Here is a 21,042-nt window from a genome sequence, read left to right as displayed (position 1 = left end):
ATAAGTATCCTGAAAAAATAATGTATAAAATATTCAAGAAAAGGGTAAGCAGATACTATAACCAATAATTGAACAAAATAGAAACTAAATGTGAAAACATAAAACATTTTTCCTTGTCATATGCAAGTACTTTTCCAACAACTATAAAAATTATATTGTGGTAAAAACAGATTTCTAATTTGATATTCATCTTGTAGGTGATCTATTTATTAATATAATTATTTAAATTTTCAATGTCAAGTCATATTTTTTATTGAAAGAGGCCTTAAATCGAGAATATTGAGTGATTTGGTTATTATTGGAAAATGACATTGAATGTTATTATTAGACGCGATAAATTACCTCTTTATGCATCCTTCGAACAGTTGTTGTCCGACATGTATATCGACGGCGGACAAAGGATCATCCAACAAATAAATATCAGCCTCCTTGTAAACGCACCTCGCCAAATTCACTCTGGCTCTTTGACCGCCGCTTAGAGAAATGCCTCTCTCCCCCACAATGGTTCTATCTCCGAATGGAAGCATGGAAAAATCTCTAGTGAGAGCACAGACTTTAACAACATCTCTGTATCTTTGATAATTGAATTCCCTACCAAACAGGATGTTTTGTCTGACGGAACCTTGAAATACAAATATTTAAGTAAATAGTGCTTAGACCGTACCATATTAATATTTTAGTATGAACCAAACTTATTCAATGAAATCAGTTATATTATGATAATTCTAAGAACGCTGTCGTAGTGCTTTAATAGTTACTAGATCTCTATTGAATCATGGTATGAAGAAAGCCTCTTCTAAATGATTTCCCAGTTCTATTAGTTGTGGGATTCTTTTTCTATAAACTTATCTCTTCCGCAATATTCTGTGGCTTCTTTCTCGATATTTTCTAAAATAGAATTTCAGTGGTTTAAATGTCATTCCTTCTTTTGATAAAGTATATTTAAACGTTATCATCCTATAAAAGATGTTAGTAACTTTGTTTTTTTTTTCCTTCTTATTCTTCATCGTCCGTTAGGACTTAGTCCTGTGTTTGCATCAATGATTGCCTAGATACAGCTGGGAGGATAAAGATCAGCTTTCATCTGACATTCTGCCCACGTGGTCTCTCCATTCTCTTCGCCGAATTCTCGCCCATCTCACTACATCCTGGATGTATTTCATAACTTCTCTTGTGGTCAAATAATGTGTGTCCCGCTATTGATCTCAGCACACTGGTCTTGTATATTCTGACTTTGCTCCTGGTAGTCATATATTTATTCCGCCAAATTACATCTCTCGGGTACCCTGATATTAATAATGCTTTTGTTGTTTGAGCTTTCACTTCATTCTTTAGATTTCTAGTATTTGTTTTTTCACTTAATCCATATAGTTTGCTTTCCTTTTCTACAAGAGATTCATGACATGCTTTTTATCATACTTTTTGGAATCACTTTGACATTTCCAACATTTTTTTTCAGGCTATTTTTAAATATTTCGTCGAAAGCAACTTAACTTTAAATAAATATTTTATTTTAATTTCTTTAAGACTTTACAATTATTGTTTTCGTGTGATAGTTCTTTATAAATACTTATATAAAAGTGAAATAACAAAATTAGAACTATAGTTGCTTATGATGGGATAATACCTGCAAACAACCAAGCTTCTTGCGCAGCGTAAGAAACTACCCCATTCACTACAATTCTCCCGCTATATAATGGTAACTCTCCCATAACCATTTGAAGTATACAACTTTTTCCTGCACCTACTGGCCCTACGATAGCAAACAACGTTCCCGCCGTCAATCTAAAATTTATATCGTCCAAGCAAACGACGTCTCCATATTTGGCGATTCCGTGCGAGACATGAACAGACGCCTGTCTCCCATAAAAATTGTTTAACTTCCGGTCTTTCAAATGCCTTAATTTCTTTTGCCAATTTTCATCTAAGGGACTGGGATCTCCTATAGAGGTTTCTTCAGTTACCATAAATTCTTCGATTCTTTCTACCGAAACCATAGCTTCCGCTATCTTTAAATCATATTTTAGTCAATGAAATTAATAGTGAACAATAACAATATTATCTTTGTGAGATATGTCCATGAGGTAGTAACGCCAATGGAGACTAAAGCGAATGATATGTGTTAGGAAAAGATAAAGAAATATATGGATCAACCTCCTGTATAAGTATTATGAACGCTAGTAGTCAAACCAAATATAAGGAACACCATGATTCTGACAGGAAATCAAGGATAATAAAAAAATAAATCCTTAAGAACAGCAGAATCGTTTGAGGAGTACAAGCAGATCCCAACGGAAATAAAAGCTTTAGTTACACAAACAAAGAAGTTATGGAGAATGTCATCTACAGCCTGTAGAAATGATTATGGAATAAAGAAACAAAGAATAAAAAGCAAAAAACTGAATCAATTAGGTCAGATCAAATGGGAACTTGGGAGATATTTAAGGAAAATATTTTCGCGAACAGGGATTGTAGTAACTGATATACAGATAGAAATAGTATCCCCGATGAATTACAATATATATACCATCATTACCTTAGTAAATTGATACTACATAAGCAAATATATTGCAGCAGAACATTCTAGTCACAGTAGGTTTGACATTAAATTTTGTTGATCCACAAACGGACTTAGAGTTTGGGGAGGTACAATCTTGCTTTGATTTGGAGTCGAAGCTAGACTAGAGAGCCGCCAATCCGCTAGAGTAAAAAATTGTTGAATATGAACATACCACAACAGAATACACTGAGAAAAGTTTTCTAAGTACAATAAAATGTCACCTAGAAATGCTCAATTTATCATTGTCAACGTCGGTAAGAGGTGATGTTGCTTGTATTCTAAGGGCCGATTTGTTAAAACGATAAGGACTGTTTATAGTTTATAATTTGTTTATTGATGTATACTTCCAAAGATCGAACTAAGACTGGTTACATTCTCTCGTCTTCACGACTAACCTGACTTAGTGAGATCCCCACCTATATCTAAGGGTGGGAGATGCAATCTCCACTTGTTAAATATTACAAGAATTTTGTACAACTGGATTAAAAGATATTTCTCACACAAAAGTTTTTCCTATACAAAATATGAAGAAGAGCTCAAATATAACCAGAATTATTAATGAAAATAACATAAAATAAAGTTATCCCCCGTCAGTTTACTTTCAATTATAAATAATAGTTTTGTCCCATCGATACATCACTGTTCGAAAGATTTCTACTACTAATCTACAGAAATTGCTAAGAGCTTCTTTTTTATCTAGATCTCTTCAATGTTGTCGAATCAATATCCTTTTATGTCCCTTTTCATGCATGGAAATAAGGACAAGGCAATTAAGATGTATGAGGAGTGCAATTTTACCTGCTTTGTAAGCAGGTAAAATGATCAGTCTCTTACCTACCACAAATCGGGTCGTTTTTGACCATCTTCTCAAGACTTCATGTCGATTCAGATAGTTGATGAGCATCCACAGTAAGATTGGTCATCAATAGACATGTCAAATTTTTTAACCGTGGTAACTACTCGTACATTTGAGATTCTTCCAACAAGTCATCTTTATAAGCTGTTCACATTCAACATTGAAACAGTTTCAGCGTAATTTTATTGTGCAAAAAATCACGATGTTCACTTGAACTTGGCACATCAATAAACGAAATAAAAAACGAAAACGGAGTAGTGCTACCAAAAAAAAAATCACTGCTACAAGCCACGTTGCCGATATCACCAAAATGGTAATGGTTGTTGTATCTAACGACTCGCAAACTAAGAAAGCTCTAACCACGACAATAGTATTATGATTATCATTGGAGTAGACTCAGAATTGAAAAAAAATTAATGTTTCTTAGTGTAGTTTCGTGAGCTCAATAAATTTTTTTTTGGTATTTGATCGCTTTTAAAAGAATGTGCACGCATAACTGTACTTTACTCATTAGGAATTCTTTCATTTTAACATATCTCTAGTTATTTATGTGTTAAGATGTTTATTTCAAACATTATTTTGTTTATCACTTTTACTGTTTGTAACAAATCAAAAAGCATGCTATCAACGTTTTTCTAATAGTTGAAATGGCGATTGTTAACTTAAATTAGAATAATTAATAAAATTTATACAATTAAAAAATTTGAAGAATTATAAGAATATATGAAAATAGAACTCTTCACATCGTTATCTCGAGAGTGTTCTGATCTACTTTATTTCTAGTAACGTCGCCCGTTTACCCATTGCTTTTTGGATCAAGTTTTCGTGTCTGTGTGTAGTTTTTCATTGTGCAATATTGAAAAAGTTCTTAATCAATATTTATTTTTTACTTACCATTGCAACTCCTTGAGGAAAATACACTGTCATGGTTTGCCTCAATATCTGGTAATAGGAAATGATCATAAACGTTTTATCTGCTGTTATATTGTTGCCCAAAAATATAAAAGACATTACTGTTAAAAATATAGCAGATCTGGTTGTGAACATTATGAAAGACATTATTAGCCCTCGAATGTACGATGTCTGTATTAGAATTTTTAATTCTTTCCTACAATTAGAAAATAAATTTCATCGCTATTAAACCTTATAATAATTTTAAATATGTACTTTTAACATTTCTACTGTTTTCAAGCTTTTTTTGTTTATTTACAGATTTTATAACCATATTAAACAAATTTGTTATCAAATACGAATTTGTTGGCCAGAAGTGGAAAAACAATCTCCATCACGACAATTCAAACTTTCACACATCAATTCAAACAAAAACGTTTTTGAACAGTCAAAACAACGAATTGATGGGTCAACCGCCATACAGTCCTTGTTTGGCACCCATCTTATTCAAAAATAAATTGCGAGCTCAACATTTTTTTAAACTTGAGAAGTGGTTGATGCGTTCAAATCACATGTTTTGAAAGTACCTCAATCGGAATGGAATAAATTCTTCGACAATTGGTTCATACGAATGCAAAAGTGTATTGATCTTGATGGAAATTATCTTGAAAAACAATAAACCCAGTATCCAGTTATAAATATTCGTAATTATTTGTCTCAAAACTTAAATAGGAACCCGCGTAGTGTGTGGAAAGGAAAGTAATATATTTGATTATCCTTTGTCGGCTCATTATGTACTTTGAAGTTGTACATTGTGTTGTTGTGACTTATTCGGATCTTAATAATTGAGTATTATACTAAAATTTGGGGTAAAATTGCCAGAACAGCATATCAGATATTGTATGAGTTCTATAATTGCCACAAAGATAATTCTCAAAGTTTACTGACTCTCATTTAGGTGATGTTCAAAATGCTCAATAATCTCAAAAATTAAAGTATTTTTAACGATCCGACATTGAAAATTTGCTCACTAGATGCCAAAATGTTATAACGAAAGTGAATACATTATTGAATGAAAATAAAACAAAATTATTCATTTGAATTTAATTTAAGAAAGCGACATCACTCTCCGCTCTCTCTTTTAGCCCCAACAAACAAATCCTTCAATAATATGCCAATAATAGTTATTTGTATGCCAAGGACTGAAAGTGCTACTTGCACGAGCTGCTCGAGACGAGCAAAGCTAGGCGAGCAGCAGACTCGTCCAACAAAGTAGTATTTCAGCCGCGGCGTACACAACATTTTTTAAACGACGTATAAGAATGTAATAAGAATTCTATTATATTTTCTCTGGTTAAAGTTTTTGATTTTTTTGCAGTGTACCCTTTGTTTCGTTTCTTCTTCTTTTTCTTTGATGAGTTTTGGATATTTGTTGATGTGAACATATTGTTTTATTGCAAGAGTACTTTTAATCATCGAGAATGTATATCATAAAGCAGAACTTTTCCAGATTTTAGAATTTTCTGTTAAATAGGCGAGTACTACGTTTTCCCTTGGGTTTTTCGCTTTTTTCTGGTGACACAACTTCATAAAGATCTCGTACTGTTTTACGTACTTTGTACGAGATTTATCCGGAATTAAGAACGGCAGCATTACTTTCTTCATTAATTTAGACAAAACTTCGGATAAAACAAATAGTTTCAGAAAATTAAAAATTTAAGGTTATGCAAAATCATCGAAACGAAACTGTCAAATGTCAACCTTGAAGAAATTAGAGTCACATTTAATGAGGTTAAAGTAGTGTACTCCAGAGCGTCCCGAAAGTGTTTTGAAGTACCGAACTGTCACTTTCACTACATGGAACACTCAAAATGCAACTTTCGGTATGTAAATGAATACAGAACGAACAATTTTCAGATGGCGTCGCCTAAAAAATATATTTTCAGAAAATAGATTCGAAATAAGGATTAGAAGTTGTTCAGAAGTTCAGAAGAAAGCGGTTCGTTCAAAATTGCAGAAATACACTTCATCCTTTGCCTTGAAATTAATCGGGATTCTTAATAGACTAGTTGTACACAACGGTTTTTGTGTACAGTTTTTCGCTTCAGACTTTCTATTCATTAATATCTGAAGAAAAGAATTCGGTGAATATTTACATTATATTCAAATCGACGATGACCACAGCTTTTCCTATTTTTTTTTTATCGAATCCTACGGATATTTCCTTTCCTGAAGAAGCTAAACTAACATTTCCTACGTTGTGGTATCGTGTAACGTAACCTTAAATGGTAAGTTCTCATTTTTCAAAAGAATATCTCGAAAATACAAAGGAAATACCCATTACATTGTTTATCTTTAACAAACTATTATGAAATTTAATTAGTGAAGAAAAGGGAAAAGAAAACGATAACTAAGAGAAATAAATCAGAACATAGAGAAAACAGGGATTATAATATACATTAAATATGATATTCTTACTTCCTCAGATGTTTTATTAATTCCGCAAATGCGTTTTCCCAAGCATACATTTTAATAACTTGGATAGATTGTATAATCTCGTTCATTTGTCTAACCCTTTCATCGGTTCTTGCACCAGCATATTTTCTTAGTGTTGCTGATCTTACGCCAAAAAGTACTAAAATCATTCGTTAATAATATCAAATACAATACAATATGTGGTTGAAAATGGTATAAAAAATGAGAACGATAAAACAAACGAATATAGAACTTTTGATTTGTATTGTATCATGTTTAAAATATTCAGATTCTACTTTAAATCATTTACGCAACAGCAAAAGCAGCTTTATCTAATCTTAAATCCAAAATGTGTATTCTTACACCCAAATATATGGTTTTTAAGGGCTAATTTTAGCCTAGCTAACCTCGCTCAACTTAATCACATTTACATATCTGTACCTGTACATTTTTTAATACCTAGTTAAAATCTTTTTTACGAGCAAAAATAGCAGGGATATTAGCGTAGAAAACTCAAATTTCGAGTATTTTTTCATGTAAAAAGCAAAAACAGGAGGGTAAACCCTACCACATTCAAGTAGCTCGAGTGGTGGCTATAGTGTGGAGGTGCTTTTAGATATTGATCTTGAGCTTCAGTAGATTATAGTATTCACGGAAGACTTGCCTTGATACCTGACGTTCTGGTCATGTTCTGCATGTTATTCATGACCTGTCGAGTAAATTTGACAAATATAACTCTAGGTGGTATGGAATCTCGACAGTTTGGATGAGCATCTACCGTAGTAGTAGTAGTAGTAAAGGTCAACTCTACATTACCTATAAGTTGAATTGCATCTTTTGTGCAATGCGTGGATAGAGCATCCTCAGGATATACTTGGGAGCTCTAGATTTGCGAGAAATACTCCAAGGATAGACGAATCCAGACCTTCCAGAGGATTTTAAGCTGTTGCGGATTCAATCTTGAAGAGGGCTACAAGTTTTTGTGAAGCTGCTCTAATTATTTCGGCCACATGGCTATGCCAGAGTATATCACTCCCAACCTCAATTACAAGCATACTAATTGGCCTTCCTCATGATTTTATAGGTCCATACAAGGTGTTAGACAAGTTTATTGGGGCGGCTGATTTAAACGGCGACGCCAGTATGCATCGTCGAAGCCATAGATCGGGTAGACATTATTATTATTTGAGAAAATTACTAAACCAGTCAATGAGTAGGTAAACATGATGATTTCTGGAACCGTTGATGATATTCATACTGAATACACAGTTTACACCACCACTACACCAACAATCACAATTACACTGTCTGTCACAGGCGTTTCGATAACCAAGTTATCGTCTTGAGATACTGAAGGCAAATATTTAACCTCTGAAGACGATAACTTGGTTATCGAAACGCGCGTCTTACAGTGTAGTAGTGATGTAAACATTGTATTTAGTATATCGGACCCTATCAGAAGACTTCGATGTGACTAGAGCCATTGCCCGAGATTTCCTATATTTCTCTGTAACTTCAGCTCATACTTTGATAACATACACCAGGAGAATTAGGTCGAATGACTACTAACTACTTTAGAATAGGCGATAAGCTCATGTTTCATATGTAGGTGTTAATTTATGAATGAACTCAAGGTGTATTCAAACCAAAACCTCTTATTTCAATAATTCCAAAGATAAAAACTACAAGATTTAGATCTGGGAGTATATTTGGAAGAAGTTTATAATTTGATAAATCGCGTAGTGAATAGCAAAGGAAAAAGATTTACAGTTTTGGCTTTTGAAAACTTACATTGAAGCGGCATAACTATTATTATAGCAATAACTCCTACTAATGCTGACCATTGCACTTCTCTGTACATAAAATATATAATGCAACACAATTGTAAAGGAGATATCCAGATATAATGGACAAACATAGCGGCTAGATCGAACCTATTTACATCGTTAGACATTAGATTAACAACGTTTCCTACGGTACGTCCTCCTAATGATGTAAATTTTAACCTCAATACCTAAAATGTTCTAAATTACTATCTTAAGAATTGTACGTTGTAAAAATACGGAACGCACCTTTCTATATATAAGAGAACAGCACGCGACGCGAACTTTCATTCCTACGTGTAATACTGCCAACATGAATGGGTGAGTTACCATCACAACTATACAATTGACGACGGTTATCCCAGTTGCAAAGAAATACGCTTCTTCTTTCGATATCCTTCCTTGATTTGGCGCCCAAAAATTCATAACTCTATTGAAGAACATTGGTTCTCTGTAGCTATAAAGATAACGAATTTTTAAAATTACTAAATCTGTTATAAATAAACGAATTAAATCATATTAGCGGATTGCGAGCGTCTTCAAAGCGGAACGAACACGCAACGATCACGCCGCGCACGCGCAACGAATTCGTTGCGGACGCGTATCGATATCGCTGCGAATCCGTTACGTAATATGTGACAAAAAAAGCAGAGAATTTAGTGATCGTAATTTAAAAAAAAAAGGCATAGGAAGAGGATGAAATAATTACAAAGTTAATGCGAAGGATGGACGAGAGGATGAATCAAGACAATAAAAGTGGTGAAAGTGAACCAAAATACAAATTGGCGTTATCTCTGATCGAAGATTTAAAATCAAAATATCGAGAGTATAAAATGGATACCAAAATATAGATCATGGGAGTTTTGAAAAAACAAAAGCATTTGTCTTACAGCTATGCTCCAAACTATCCAGATTATTTTACAAGTCAAGAACCACTCAGGAATGATTCCTTGCAGCCTATTAATTCTTCACCAAGCGTTTATGACGAGAACAGTAACGCTGAGGATACAATTTATAATGATTTTTTTTTCTGAATAGTAATTTTCTGGTACCTATCACCTTTTATCAATTTTCTTAATGAGTGTATTGTGCCCTACAAACACACAACGAAAACGTTGCATTTCTGCGACGTCCTCGCGGCGTATTCGCGACGCATTCGTTGTGCGCCCGCTCCGTCCGGCATCCGATCGCAAACCGCCAATATGATGAGACTGTTATAGCCACGTAACCCTGAACGTCTAAACATCATAGCAAAGACCTTTGTTCGGGGTTCTAATATTGAATTCGTTTTTTAAAAATAATCGTTCCCAGTTAACTCGGTTTTGAATTTTTAGTCCCGTACATGGTCAAATTTGTACTTCATACCGATGATCCAGCGAGACTATCAATAATTCCGTTATTTGTTCTTTGTATTGATGCTTTTGTCTTTATCCATGTAGCCTTTTGCTTTTACTGTCCAAAGCATCGACATGTCGCGATGTATGAAGATAAATTCCAAGAGAAATTCTTTTTCGATAATTTTAGTTGGTATTTTTCGCAGTTGTGTTTTCCATGCTTTCAAGATACTGAGATTTAAGGTGTCAAACATCGCTAATTGTTTGTCACAACAAACAATTACCAAATAGAACTGGCCTACACAATTATTATTATAAGATAAGTGAGAGGTTATCGTATTACATTGGTTTGTTTTTATACGAAAACATATTTCATACAATAGTTTATTTATTCTCTTATTTAGTTTAAATTTAAGTATTATAAGTGAATCAATCGATTTAGTGCTGAATCAGATGTAAGGAGTCATTGATTCCGTAGATAGGAGAGAAGATAAGAAGTATGGCGAGAACCCACCAACCATTTCGATGACTGCTAATTATGTATTACAAATAATGAAGATTATTCCAAAGAGTAAAATCTAATATCCAAATTTGCTATCTATGACCTGTTTCTCACGATGCAGCGACAGGGTCTTTACATCGACAAGATAATGTTCTGGGAAACAATAGAAGTAACAAAAGTTCTTCAGGAAGCTCCTAGGAATAGTGTACTGACCCCATAATCAGCCTTAGTTCCAGTTCTGACGAGCCACATTTGATTGTTCAAAAAGAGTTAAATGATTTAGTACGTGATTTGAAGCTGTTAGAAATGCATGTTTCCTGCCTTAAAGAGTGGAACATATTATTATAATATGGAAAATTCGTTAAGTACCCGTACTGATATCGATGTCAAGCATTCTCCATGTGAATGGTGTTTGTGCGCATACTCATCGAAATATAGTTAAAAACCTATGAAAATAGAAATTTGAAACTATCTAAACCAATTGCCCATTCAGTGAGACGAGAATATGTGCCACCCTTCAGATATAATAAACTGCAACCGATACAAGTGGCAGATATGTGATGATTCGAAAATTGCGGCATTAAATTTGAACGGAAAGGTCCGAATTTCAATCGGAATCTCAAAATATTAAGTATGTGTCTCTTATAGACCCAAAAAACGTCCTTTTGCCTCAGTTTCACATTAAATTTCGGCTTCCTAAAGACTATTAATAAAGAGATTGAATGATTTGAATACCTATAAAAGTTGCTGGGCGATATTAAAAGCTTACCTCGCAAGAACTTAGTGCTTGGTACTCATTCGTAAGTTCGTATGGGGATTTTTTGAGCAACAATATGGATGCACACTACAAATGAACTTTAATCGATTAATCAACATTCTGAATAAGTTCGTAATCAAGCATGAGCATTATAGAGATTCTAAATCAGTTACCAACCGACACAAAATTTGATCCGCGATAAACTATTTTCAATCAAAAACTTTGAGGTTATTTTTAATTGAGATGTTCTCATGACACAATTTAATTACTCTATTATACAGAGAAATTTGTTTCTTAGTACTAATAGACATAAAAAATTATTGAGAACTATTGAAAGACATTATACTTACTCCTCTGTGGAATTTCTGTTAGCTTCGTTGAAATATTTTATAAACAAGCCTACAAATATTGGTTGAAAAAGTCTGGAAAAAAGATACTTTGTAAATATACTATTTATGTTTTCTTGGAAATTTGACGAATGGTTGGATCATTAAGAAATATTCTTTAAACTGTTAAACTATTTGGAAATTCATAATATATAGTGTTGATACCGGCAAACAGTTTAATTTAGAAACAACAAAAGTGCGTTTAATATATATGGATGGGGTGCTTAATACAATACGTCAGGGTAACGTGTCATTAAGTCGTCCGGGTAAACGTCTAGTAAGAAATTATAGAGATTTTCGGAAGCTATAACTCTGGGAAGAATAGAGCACCTATCAGTTGATTGAAGATCCCAGCTCACAATTTTGATATTACAAATTTAAACATGATTTACAATAACTTTCGATTTTTATTACTTTGTGCGTAAAATATTTATTTAGTTGTATTATTGTTATCAAGACACTCACACAGATTTTGCGCTAAGGTTTGATACCAATAAGAAATTTTTATATAGAAATGCTGAATGAGAATTAATAGTAGACAACCATATAAGGAAATATATATATTTTAAATTTCCAAAAACTATAGACAAATGAAGCCCTTCAGCTGATTGTCTTTACTCACTGATCTACCAAGGTTAAAACGATCAGATCACTACAGCCCGATTAACACAATTAGATTCAGAACAACAGTGAACATTCCGAAAAGTCATTATAAAGTCGTAAATATATCAGTATAAAGAAATATTTTGGTAAAATGACTCTGGCTTGGGGGCCACCATCTTGAATCGGACAATGACCAAATGCAGGTCCCTGTTTTGTTCAGCTACTTGTCGTCACAAGCCCAAAAGCAAAAACATAAAACACTGACAATTGAATAAAAATATGACATTTTAGACCGCACAAATCGCAATTAATTTTTCATTAATTTACCTAGTGAGTACGCATAGGTAGATTAAATTTCGTGTCAACTGCTGATCCTCAAGAAATCTGAATATCCACAGCTCAATTCGGGACACATGTCGGCTTTGAAAGCTAATGAAATAATAAAAAAAAGTCGTCGTAACATAAGTTTGATGACTATTAGAAGAAAAAAAAATGTTTTGTCACCTACAAAGAGCTTTTAAATTAAGATTTCTGCAAAACGTCACGTTATGTAGGTACAATGTAGACAAATCAGAACTTTTTTCCATTCGGAAACCTTGTACAATATTATGGATAAAAAAGTTCGTGGATGATAAAAAACTGTTACAAAAAGTAGTTTGATGAATGCTCCGTACTCGAAGTTAGAAAATGGTGAGGAAATTATTATTTTTCTCAAATGGCATTATTGAAGAAGAACGAATAACCGAAGATAAATGCATCACTGCAAAGTTTCTTCCACCTTCTCTAAAAAATATAATCAAAAGACTAATAGACAAAACGTAATGTGAAAGACTTGGTTTCTGCTCTTTATTAATCGTGGAATGCATCCATCAACTGTTTCATCAACTTGGACTTATTAACAGATAGTCGCCACTCTTAGTAACGATTCAAAAATCAGTGTAACTTCGGCAATAATTGAGCAAATTCTTGTTGAAATACAAATAAGTCCCAAAATATTTGGAAATCTGGTGCCGTGGAATGTACAAAGAGATAAATATTTGTCATGAAATGTCTGATGAAAGAATGGTATAAGAAATATCTAACTCTACAACATATCAGGAAAATGATGATCATAATATGTAACCACAAATTTAGACTCTTCATTAGTTGCATATCAGTGGCGCCGATTTCATTTTTTAGTCTCATTTTAAAGACCAATTAAAAACGAAGGTGTATAAATATAAAAGGAAGAGGGAAAGCAAGCTATGTTGAAATTTCAAAATTAGGAAAAGACGCTGTATGAAGCTATAGTAAGAAGTGAAGCTTACAATTCAATACAATCACGAATAAATGAGGAATATGATAGACTTTACGTACCAATATACAAGAAAGCTATATTTTCATAAAGACTTAAATAAAAGTCGATTCTTTCAAAAATTATTAAAAAAAAATAATTTTAAAACAGAAGAGACCTAAAATCAAGAATATTTAGAAGCATTAATATATCAAAAGATCCAAGAAATAAGAAATTAAAGAAATTTATACAGAAAAGTTGATACATTGCATACACAGAAGCTTGGACATGAGAATCATAAAAAGGAGTAATTATTTATCATTCTAAAGCTATATTCTCAACTATACATCAGTATAAGTATGCTGGTCAGTGGTAATAAGTAACAACGGTCATAATGAGGGCCTCTATGTTATATATAGTGCCGAGAAGAGTTGGAAGTAGTAACTCTTATTATAGTATCAAGAAATTAAATAATTGCCAACTCTACAAGCATAATGGTCAGTATATTTCAGACTTAATAAACAGTACAGTGTTAATTGTACTGACCAGTATATGGATGGATATTTACACCTATAAATTCTGATAAACAGACAAAAAACTTATGTATATAATAAAAAATATTTATTGGATTTATATATCGGATCGAAATTTATCAGATCTCAGAAACCCTCCGTGGACATATGATTTATGATTTGAGTTTTGCTGCTTCAAATTCTTATCTCTATAAAATTGGAATTTTTAGCTTAAAAACTCACCTAATTGGTATTTCCATGCAAAATATAATTACTCCATATATAAAAAATTCTGGTAAAAATGTTCGAACAATGACTCTACCCATTCTAGGTCTTTTTTTGTGTTCCAAGGCGTAATCATATTCATCACTCCAAATTCTAGAAATTTTCTCACCCAAATAAGAAGATTTGTGCTCTGGTAACGGTTTACTCAAATCATCTTCGGTCAATTCAGTTTTTCTACCTTTATGGAACACTTTTAGAGAGTAAAAAAATGTTACTGCTGATAGAGGATTTGCATTCTCGCGCGGACAAGGAGGTCTTTCTTTTTGTTCCTCATCTGAGTACATTTCTGACGATTTTTGATCGGTGAAGTCAAAAGTACGTTTTAGTGTTTTTAGTGCTAACTTTAAATAGCTGTATATAATAGAAATCATATCTCCATTATGCAATCAATAATTACCAAAAAACTATTTTGAAGACTTTTTTTTTTAAATAATATAAATTATCGTTCAATTGTCAAAGTGACAAATACATCGATTAGCAAGGTAAATATTTTAATGATTAATACTATTTTACGTACTTAAAATAATATAAGTGATACGCCACTGGCAATACAATAAACTTGTTTACAGATCATGCAGTTTCCTCTAGAAATAATTTGTTAAGGTTTAGATAGATGTCACTATCAGTTACTGTCAAAAATGGTTTTTAATAAAGACAGTGTCAATAAACTAGAAATAAATAATTTTTGTTTCTAAGAAATAAAAATGTTTTCCCATTTTCTAAATACGTGAATAAAACATGGCAATGGACACCTCGAATGAGCTTCTCATGCAAGCAGTATATAAACATGACCTAACATTAATAAACTGCTATTTACTAAAAGGTAAATATTTATTATACACAATACAGTTCCAATAATCATCTTATTTGAAGGTGCCAGCATTAACAAAATATGCTCTAACGGTATGACACCCTTAGGGGTAGCAGCACAAACTGGAAACTTGCCCCTTTTAAAAGCTTTATTAGAACATCACACTCCTTCGAACAATTTAGATATTAGAAACGAGAATTTCAGTAAGCCACATTACCTTCATTTAGATAGTAACGATCAAAAACGTTATAAGAATATTGGTTATTTTGTGGTATGTAAAGATGTAGAAGAAAATGAATTTGGAGATGGGCCTACTCCAGATGGAATGGAAGCTTTAGAATGGGATATGGAAGTTAATGAAACTGATTTTTCACCCGGTAATATATAGTATTCATAACTCGAATAAACCTTTAATGAACAAATGTCAATTTATTAGATGATAATGGCATAGAAGATAGTGATTTAAATATGTACAAATGGTATGCCAACATACTAACTCGCACATCTATACTGCTAGATTCACCAGAACGTGACATTTCACGTTTAGATAGACACGGACAAAGTGTTCTACATTATGCTGTTAATACAGGAAATATTGATATGGTTGAATATCTTATGACCACAGGTGGCAAGGATATAAGGTATTGTTTTACACATTATACCAAAAATTGAAGATTCATTTATTAATTTTTAGAAGGATTTTTCTTATTTTTTCTTCACTTTATTAGCAATCAAAACATATACAGTTATTTAAGCTAAAGGGAGGGCTTAAGAGTATATAAGCTCCACTAGGGTGTGATGAATTCTTCTCTAGTAACAATTCCTCTTTACCCATTTTATAGGTCTGCTAGCCAATCTCTTTTTAGTCTTCTACCTTCTTGTGGTTCTATAAGTAAATGGAGTAATATGTTTTCATGGTTAGCCAGTTGTTCATGATGTTTTGTGCTTTGTTCTTTTATGACATCTTTGACAAAACTGTTGCTTAAGTCTTTATGTAGACTAATGCTTGACACTTAATATGGTGCATCAGATATCATGCGAAATATTTTGGACTGGCTTCTCTGTTGATGGCTATATTTGCACAACCTCTGCTAGATACTATACATCCAGATAGGCTTGATTGTAGTGAAGCACGAGCTTGTTTTTGAGTGTTAATTTGGATTTTCTACCAATTAACCTATATAACTCTTTTACATTCAGGTCGATTTGTTTGCGTATTTGATGATATGGTTTTTCTGTGTGAGCATTGTGTCTAGGTGCACCCCTAAGTATTTTGTCTTTGTAGCTTGTGGTACTTGTACATTATTCAAATAAACAGGCAGGCACTGGTCTTTTCTTAGATTGAATTACTATCATTACTATCAAATTACTATCATTTTAGTTTAGTCAAGCAACACATTGTGTATACTGCATTTATTTTTTATAAAATTTTGTCTTTTCATATTAATAATTTCTTATTAAATTACTCACAATTATATACTAACTTTAGACAAAGAGTGACATTTGATTGCTTTCTGTATTGATTGAAAATCGTTATAATATGGGTTTGTTGCTAAAAAGTTACTCTTATATGTGTGTATATTTGTGAAAAGAAAGGGGGGCAATTCCTTTCATAGGACACAATCTCTTATATGTTTCCCAAAAAGACATGAAGTCATGGTCATAAATATATGTCAAAGTGTTAGTGAGGTAGATTCATGGGCTTTAAGTCTTATCTCATATAATCTAACAAAATATATCACTTTATTTAATCATGCATTCAAATCACAACAAATAATTACTCAAGTGAGGGAACAAGCAAATTTATAAAACCTCTAAGTGAATTGCACTAGCGTCCCCTTTAACGGTCATGTTACAACTTAAATATCACTATTTAAAATCAGCAACAATTGTTGAGGATGTTATATTGAGAATCATCTGTTAATATTGATATTTGCAACAACCCTAGTTGTGACTATTAAAAATTAACATATTTTTCTCTTCTGTAAGTGTAAACCAATGTGATGCTTGCTGCTTTAGTCCATTACATATGGCAGCTGCAAATGGAGATATAGAAATGACAAAGTGGCTTCTGGATAAAGGAGCTAATGTAAATGCTGTTGGTGGAAGGCACAGACAAAATGCTCTACATGTAGCTACTAGAGGACCTTATTTAGCATTAATGAGGATTTTGGTAGAAGCAGGTATATTTTAAATCAATATATTAATAAATGTTATTGATAAAGATATTTTATCGATTTTTTTAAGGAGCTGATGTTAATGCTGTAGATGTAGAGGAACATTCCATTTTAACGTGTGCTGTCCGTCAAGGTTGTGAAGAAACTGTCAGGTTTCTTGTTAGGAAAGGAGCAAGGGTTAACCATGAAGAATCAGGTGGTGTAACAGCGTTACGGTTGGGTATTTGGGCAAATAATTCTGCAGTGGTACATTTTTTTCCTATTTATATCTTATTTCCTGGCAAATAACTATTTTTATAACACACTTTAGTTATATTAATCTTTTTAACTTACTTTCATTGTATTAAATCCCTTTTTTGTAAAACAAAACTAATTACTTCATATTTTCTAACTGTTATATTAAACTCCCATCTTCTACAGCAAAACATCTTGAAATTCATCTGGACCAACGACTAACCTGGAGCACACATGTACTAACTAAGAGAAAGTAATTGTAACTAAAACTCAACAAACCGTATTGGTTAATAGGCAGTAGCGCCAGGATTTTGACTACCGTGACTACGCCAATATTAATAGGTCGAAGATCCCAACTAACAATCAATAATAAGCTGCTCATACACAAAATCACACTAGAACCCATCTAGAGCTATAGGGCACTGCATCCAAATCAAATATGGCAATTCTAGAAATATTTCAGTCAAAATTACTTAGAATTATTGTAATGCTCCATGGTATGTACGTTATTGATTGTGATCTTTAAATCAAATCAGTTAAAGAAGAAATATCTAACTTCTTCCAGAAATATTTTCACAGCATTGAAATCCATCCCAACACATTGGCTCAACCTCTAATGAGACCTTCTACCTAGCAAAGGCACCTTCCGTGTGATCTGCTTGACATTTTTTAGTGTCATAGTGATGTGTTGTGTAGTTATCCTTCAATCAAACTATTTTTTTTTTTTCAAGTGGAAGGAAATCACCAACGGGCAATTTTCCTAAGAGATAACATATATTGCTTCGAACCAATTGCTTATTGTAAATTCTACAGATTGAAAATAAAAAGGGGCTGTTAAAAATATTTCATAACTCTGTACTACTATTTTTTGTATATTATTTTTTTCTATTATTTCTTATATAATTTATGCACGATGATGAAATATCACACAATCTTTTATCCAATCATAAATTTTTTTTGGTTGCTTTTTTTAGGTGAAGATCCTCTTAGAAAATGGAGCTCGGGTTATTCACTCTCATCATTTGGTTCATGTGGCAGTTTCAAACAACAATCTAGATATTATAAAAATGTTGGTCGAATCAGGCGCTATGGTTAATTCTAGAGACGATCAAGGACAAACTCCTCTTATGCTGGCTTGTTCAAGAAAGAATTTTGCTATTGCCAAGTAAGAAATACATTTGGTTTTACTGAAATTGGGTCTCTATTAAATTTAAAGTATGTCTACAAAAATAAAAGATGGTATGGTGGTTTGAATAAAGAATAACTTTTATAAATAGGGTTTTTTAGGAAGCTATAAAATGAGTTTGTGATATAATTTAGTGGCAAATTAAATATTTCGATTGGGACAAGTTGTTTTTAAAAAACTTTATTCACAACAAAACATTACAAATAATAATCTTAGAATGAAGTTTTTTAAAAAACAATTTATCCAAATCGAAATATATAATAGGCGTAGCAGTAGGATAATTATAATGTTGCTCTGAATTATGATTCAATCAAATAATATTCTAAGATTTTCATTTGTAACGTTTTGTTATGAAAAAAGTTTTTAAAAACGACTTTTCCGAATCGAAATATATATAATTAGTGTAGTCTTTTTGTTACAGCCTATTTGACTTTTTTAACCATAAAATGAAACCTAATTCTTTTCGAATATAATAAAAATCTGATCAAATTGTAGCCAGTTCTTCAATGAATATTTTCTCAAGGGTGAACCATAATTATTAAGTTATTTACTACGGCATAATATTTTCCTATATAGTTTCATAGAGTGAAGATGACATAATTACCTGCTCATATATTTTTTAAGATACTTACTTTCACAAGGTGCTGATGTAAATGCGGCCAATCACATCGATGGGAAAACTGCGCTGCATGTATGTGTGCAAGACGTCAGAGAAACAAAAAGCATTTATCAACTTGTGGATTTATTGGTAAAGTATGGAGCGGATATGAACGCTTCTAGTTACCAAGGTAACGTTCTTTTTTATTCGATAATTCTGGAGAATAGGAGTGCTGCTATAGCCTTGGTTCAACACGGAGCAGACGTAAATATTAGAGACGAACGAGCTTATGTTGATAATTTGAGTCTAGCAAAAAGGCACGGGGATTTGGAGTTGGTCAAATTGTTGGTTAGTATTCATTCATTCAACATCTAAATATATCTCGTTTGTTTAAGCAACCATTTCATTACTTTTTTAGAGAAATTTATAAGAGTAATTGATCTGATGAGATTATTTATCCAACTTTTTAAATAATTAAACCAAAACTATTTAAAATGATCTAATCTGAACAATGTTTCTCAACAGAAGATAGTTTCAATTTCATGTTGGCGTTCGACGCTAGCTTAGAGCGTCAAATAAGGTCACGTGGTATAATTTCTACTGGATCGCCATCTTAAATTAATAAAACGCCAAGATTCGAAACTCGAAAAAATACAACCTTGTCAATAGATGATTTATTAAATAATTGTTTAATTATATTCTTCACTAAACTATAAAGCACTATAATACCCGATGCTAAAGTTGCTAAACAATGTTTACTTTTGACGCTGCATCGATTTAAGATGACGCTCCAGTCAAAATTGTACCATTTGACCTAACTAAGCCAGCGTTGAGCACCTTACTTTAACTCCATAGTCTTTCCATCAATTATTTTTTATATTGTTTTATATATTTGAGGTTAAGTTTTTCAACTTTGAGTAAAAATACAGACAAGTAACGCACATTTAAATTACAAAAGCTTTCTAACCTCAACACATAATCTTTTCTTTAGATAGATAGGCCTGATTAGGGTTATATTAAATTGCAACCTTAAGATTTATTGTGTCTCCTCTAGAAAATCTTTTTTCAACATCTAAAGCCCCTGATCCAGTTCTATACTTTTAATGAACTCAAATATATTTGCTGACTTCGAGGAGGTTAAATCTTTCTAATGCGACAATGCCGTGTAAGGAAGCCGGTGATTGGGTGTAGCTTATTTTTGCTTAGATCCAAATACTTTTTAATAATTTAGACTGAACTTCTTTGTGTAAATTTCAAGATGTGTTGGGATAATTTTCCAAAATAGTTTACTCCATCTAGCGAATTTACTTGTCATAATGATCACTTTGTTTATAGGTATATGGAGGATTCAAGCTTTCCGATATGACCTGGGATCCTCGAGCGCTGCGGACCAAATCTCCCGATTCAGCCTGTGATTTTTTAGTTAATATAAAAATGAATCCCTTAAATTTACGAGAAATTTGCCGGATAGCTATAAGAAAACAAATAGGGTCCAAAGGTTTGATGTCTCGTATATTAGCACTGCCACTACCTACGGTTCTACAAAGGTACCTATCGCTAGAAATATTGTAATAAAAGTGATCTCTTTAAATGTACGATTTTATCTAGTCATTAGATGTCTAATTAAATATTCCTTTTTTATCTTTATTTATTAAATAGATTATATCAAAAGTAAAAATATAATTGTTTTATTTTACCAATGAAAAATGAATTTTAGTGTCAACTCATTATTTCACATGAGGGGCTAAATTAGGTTTAGCAACCTCGACCTGAATTGGT

General features: G+C 32.5%; 2 protein-coding genes across 2 annotated transcripts in view; one reads left to right on the top strand and one right to left on the bottom strand.

Annotated features, from left to right (window-relative positions):
• LOC130444497 (probable multidrug resistance-associated protein lethal(2)03659) overlaps positions 1-8,951 on the bottom strand; it is a 32,535-nt gene extending 23,584 nt beyond the window's left edge. Inside the window, exons 1-6 of the mRNA XM_056779687.1 lie at positions 8,855-8,951; positions 8,574-8,796; positions 6,786-6,942; positions 4,311-4,524; positions 1,628-2,009; positions 343-622 (exon numbers count right to left, since the gene is read on the bottom strand). Coding sequence (XP_056635665.1) covers positions 343-622; positions 1,628-2,009; positions 4,311-4,524; positions 6,786-6,942; positions 8,574-8,796; positions 8,855-8,938 — 1,340 coding nt within the window. The 5' untranslated portion in view covers positions 8,939-8,951. The remainder of the gene's footprint in view (positions 1-342; positions 623-1,627; positions 2,010-4,310; positions 4,525-6,785; positions 6,943-8,573; positions 8,797-8,854) is intronic.
• A 5,930-nt stretch (positions 8,952-14,881) lies between these two features.
• LOC130452530 (putative ankyrin repeat protein RF_0381) lies at positions 14,882-20,941 on the top strand. The gene is made up of 8 exons (XM_056791861.1): positions 14,882-15,080; positions 15,131-15,445; positions 15,505-15,709; positions 17,058-17,251; positions 17,316-17,491; positions 18,454-18,644; positions 19,290-19,611; positions 20,599-20,941. Exons 1-8 carry the CDS (start codon positions 14,996-14,998, stop codon positions 20,833-20,835), a joined length of 1,725 nt encoding a protein of 574 aa, XP_056647839.1. The 5' UTR covers positions 14,882-14,995; the 3' UTR covers positions 20,836-20,941.
• Positions 20,942-21,042: the final 101 nt, after the last annotated feature.

Source organism: Diorhabda sublineata, chromosome 1 (genome assembly GCF_026230105.1).
Source record: "Diorhabda sublineata isolate icDioSubl1.1 chromosome 1, icDioSubl1.1, whole genome shotgun sequence".
Taxonomy (NCBI): domain Eukaryota; kingdom Metazoa; phylum Arthropoda; class Insecta; order Coleoptera; family Chrysomelidae; genus Diorhabda; species Diorhabda sublineata.
Note: the sequence above shows the minus strand (reverse complement) of the source record. Positions and strands in the feature narration are given on the sequence as shown.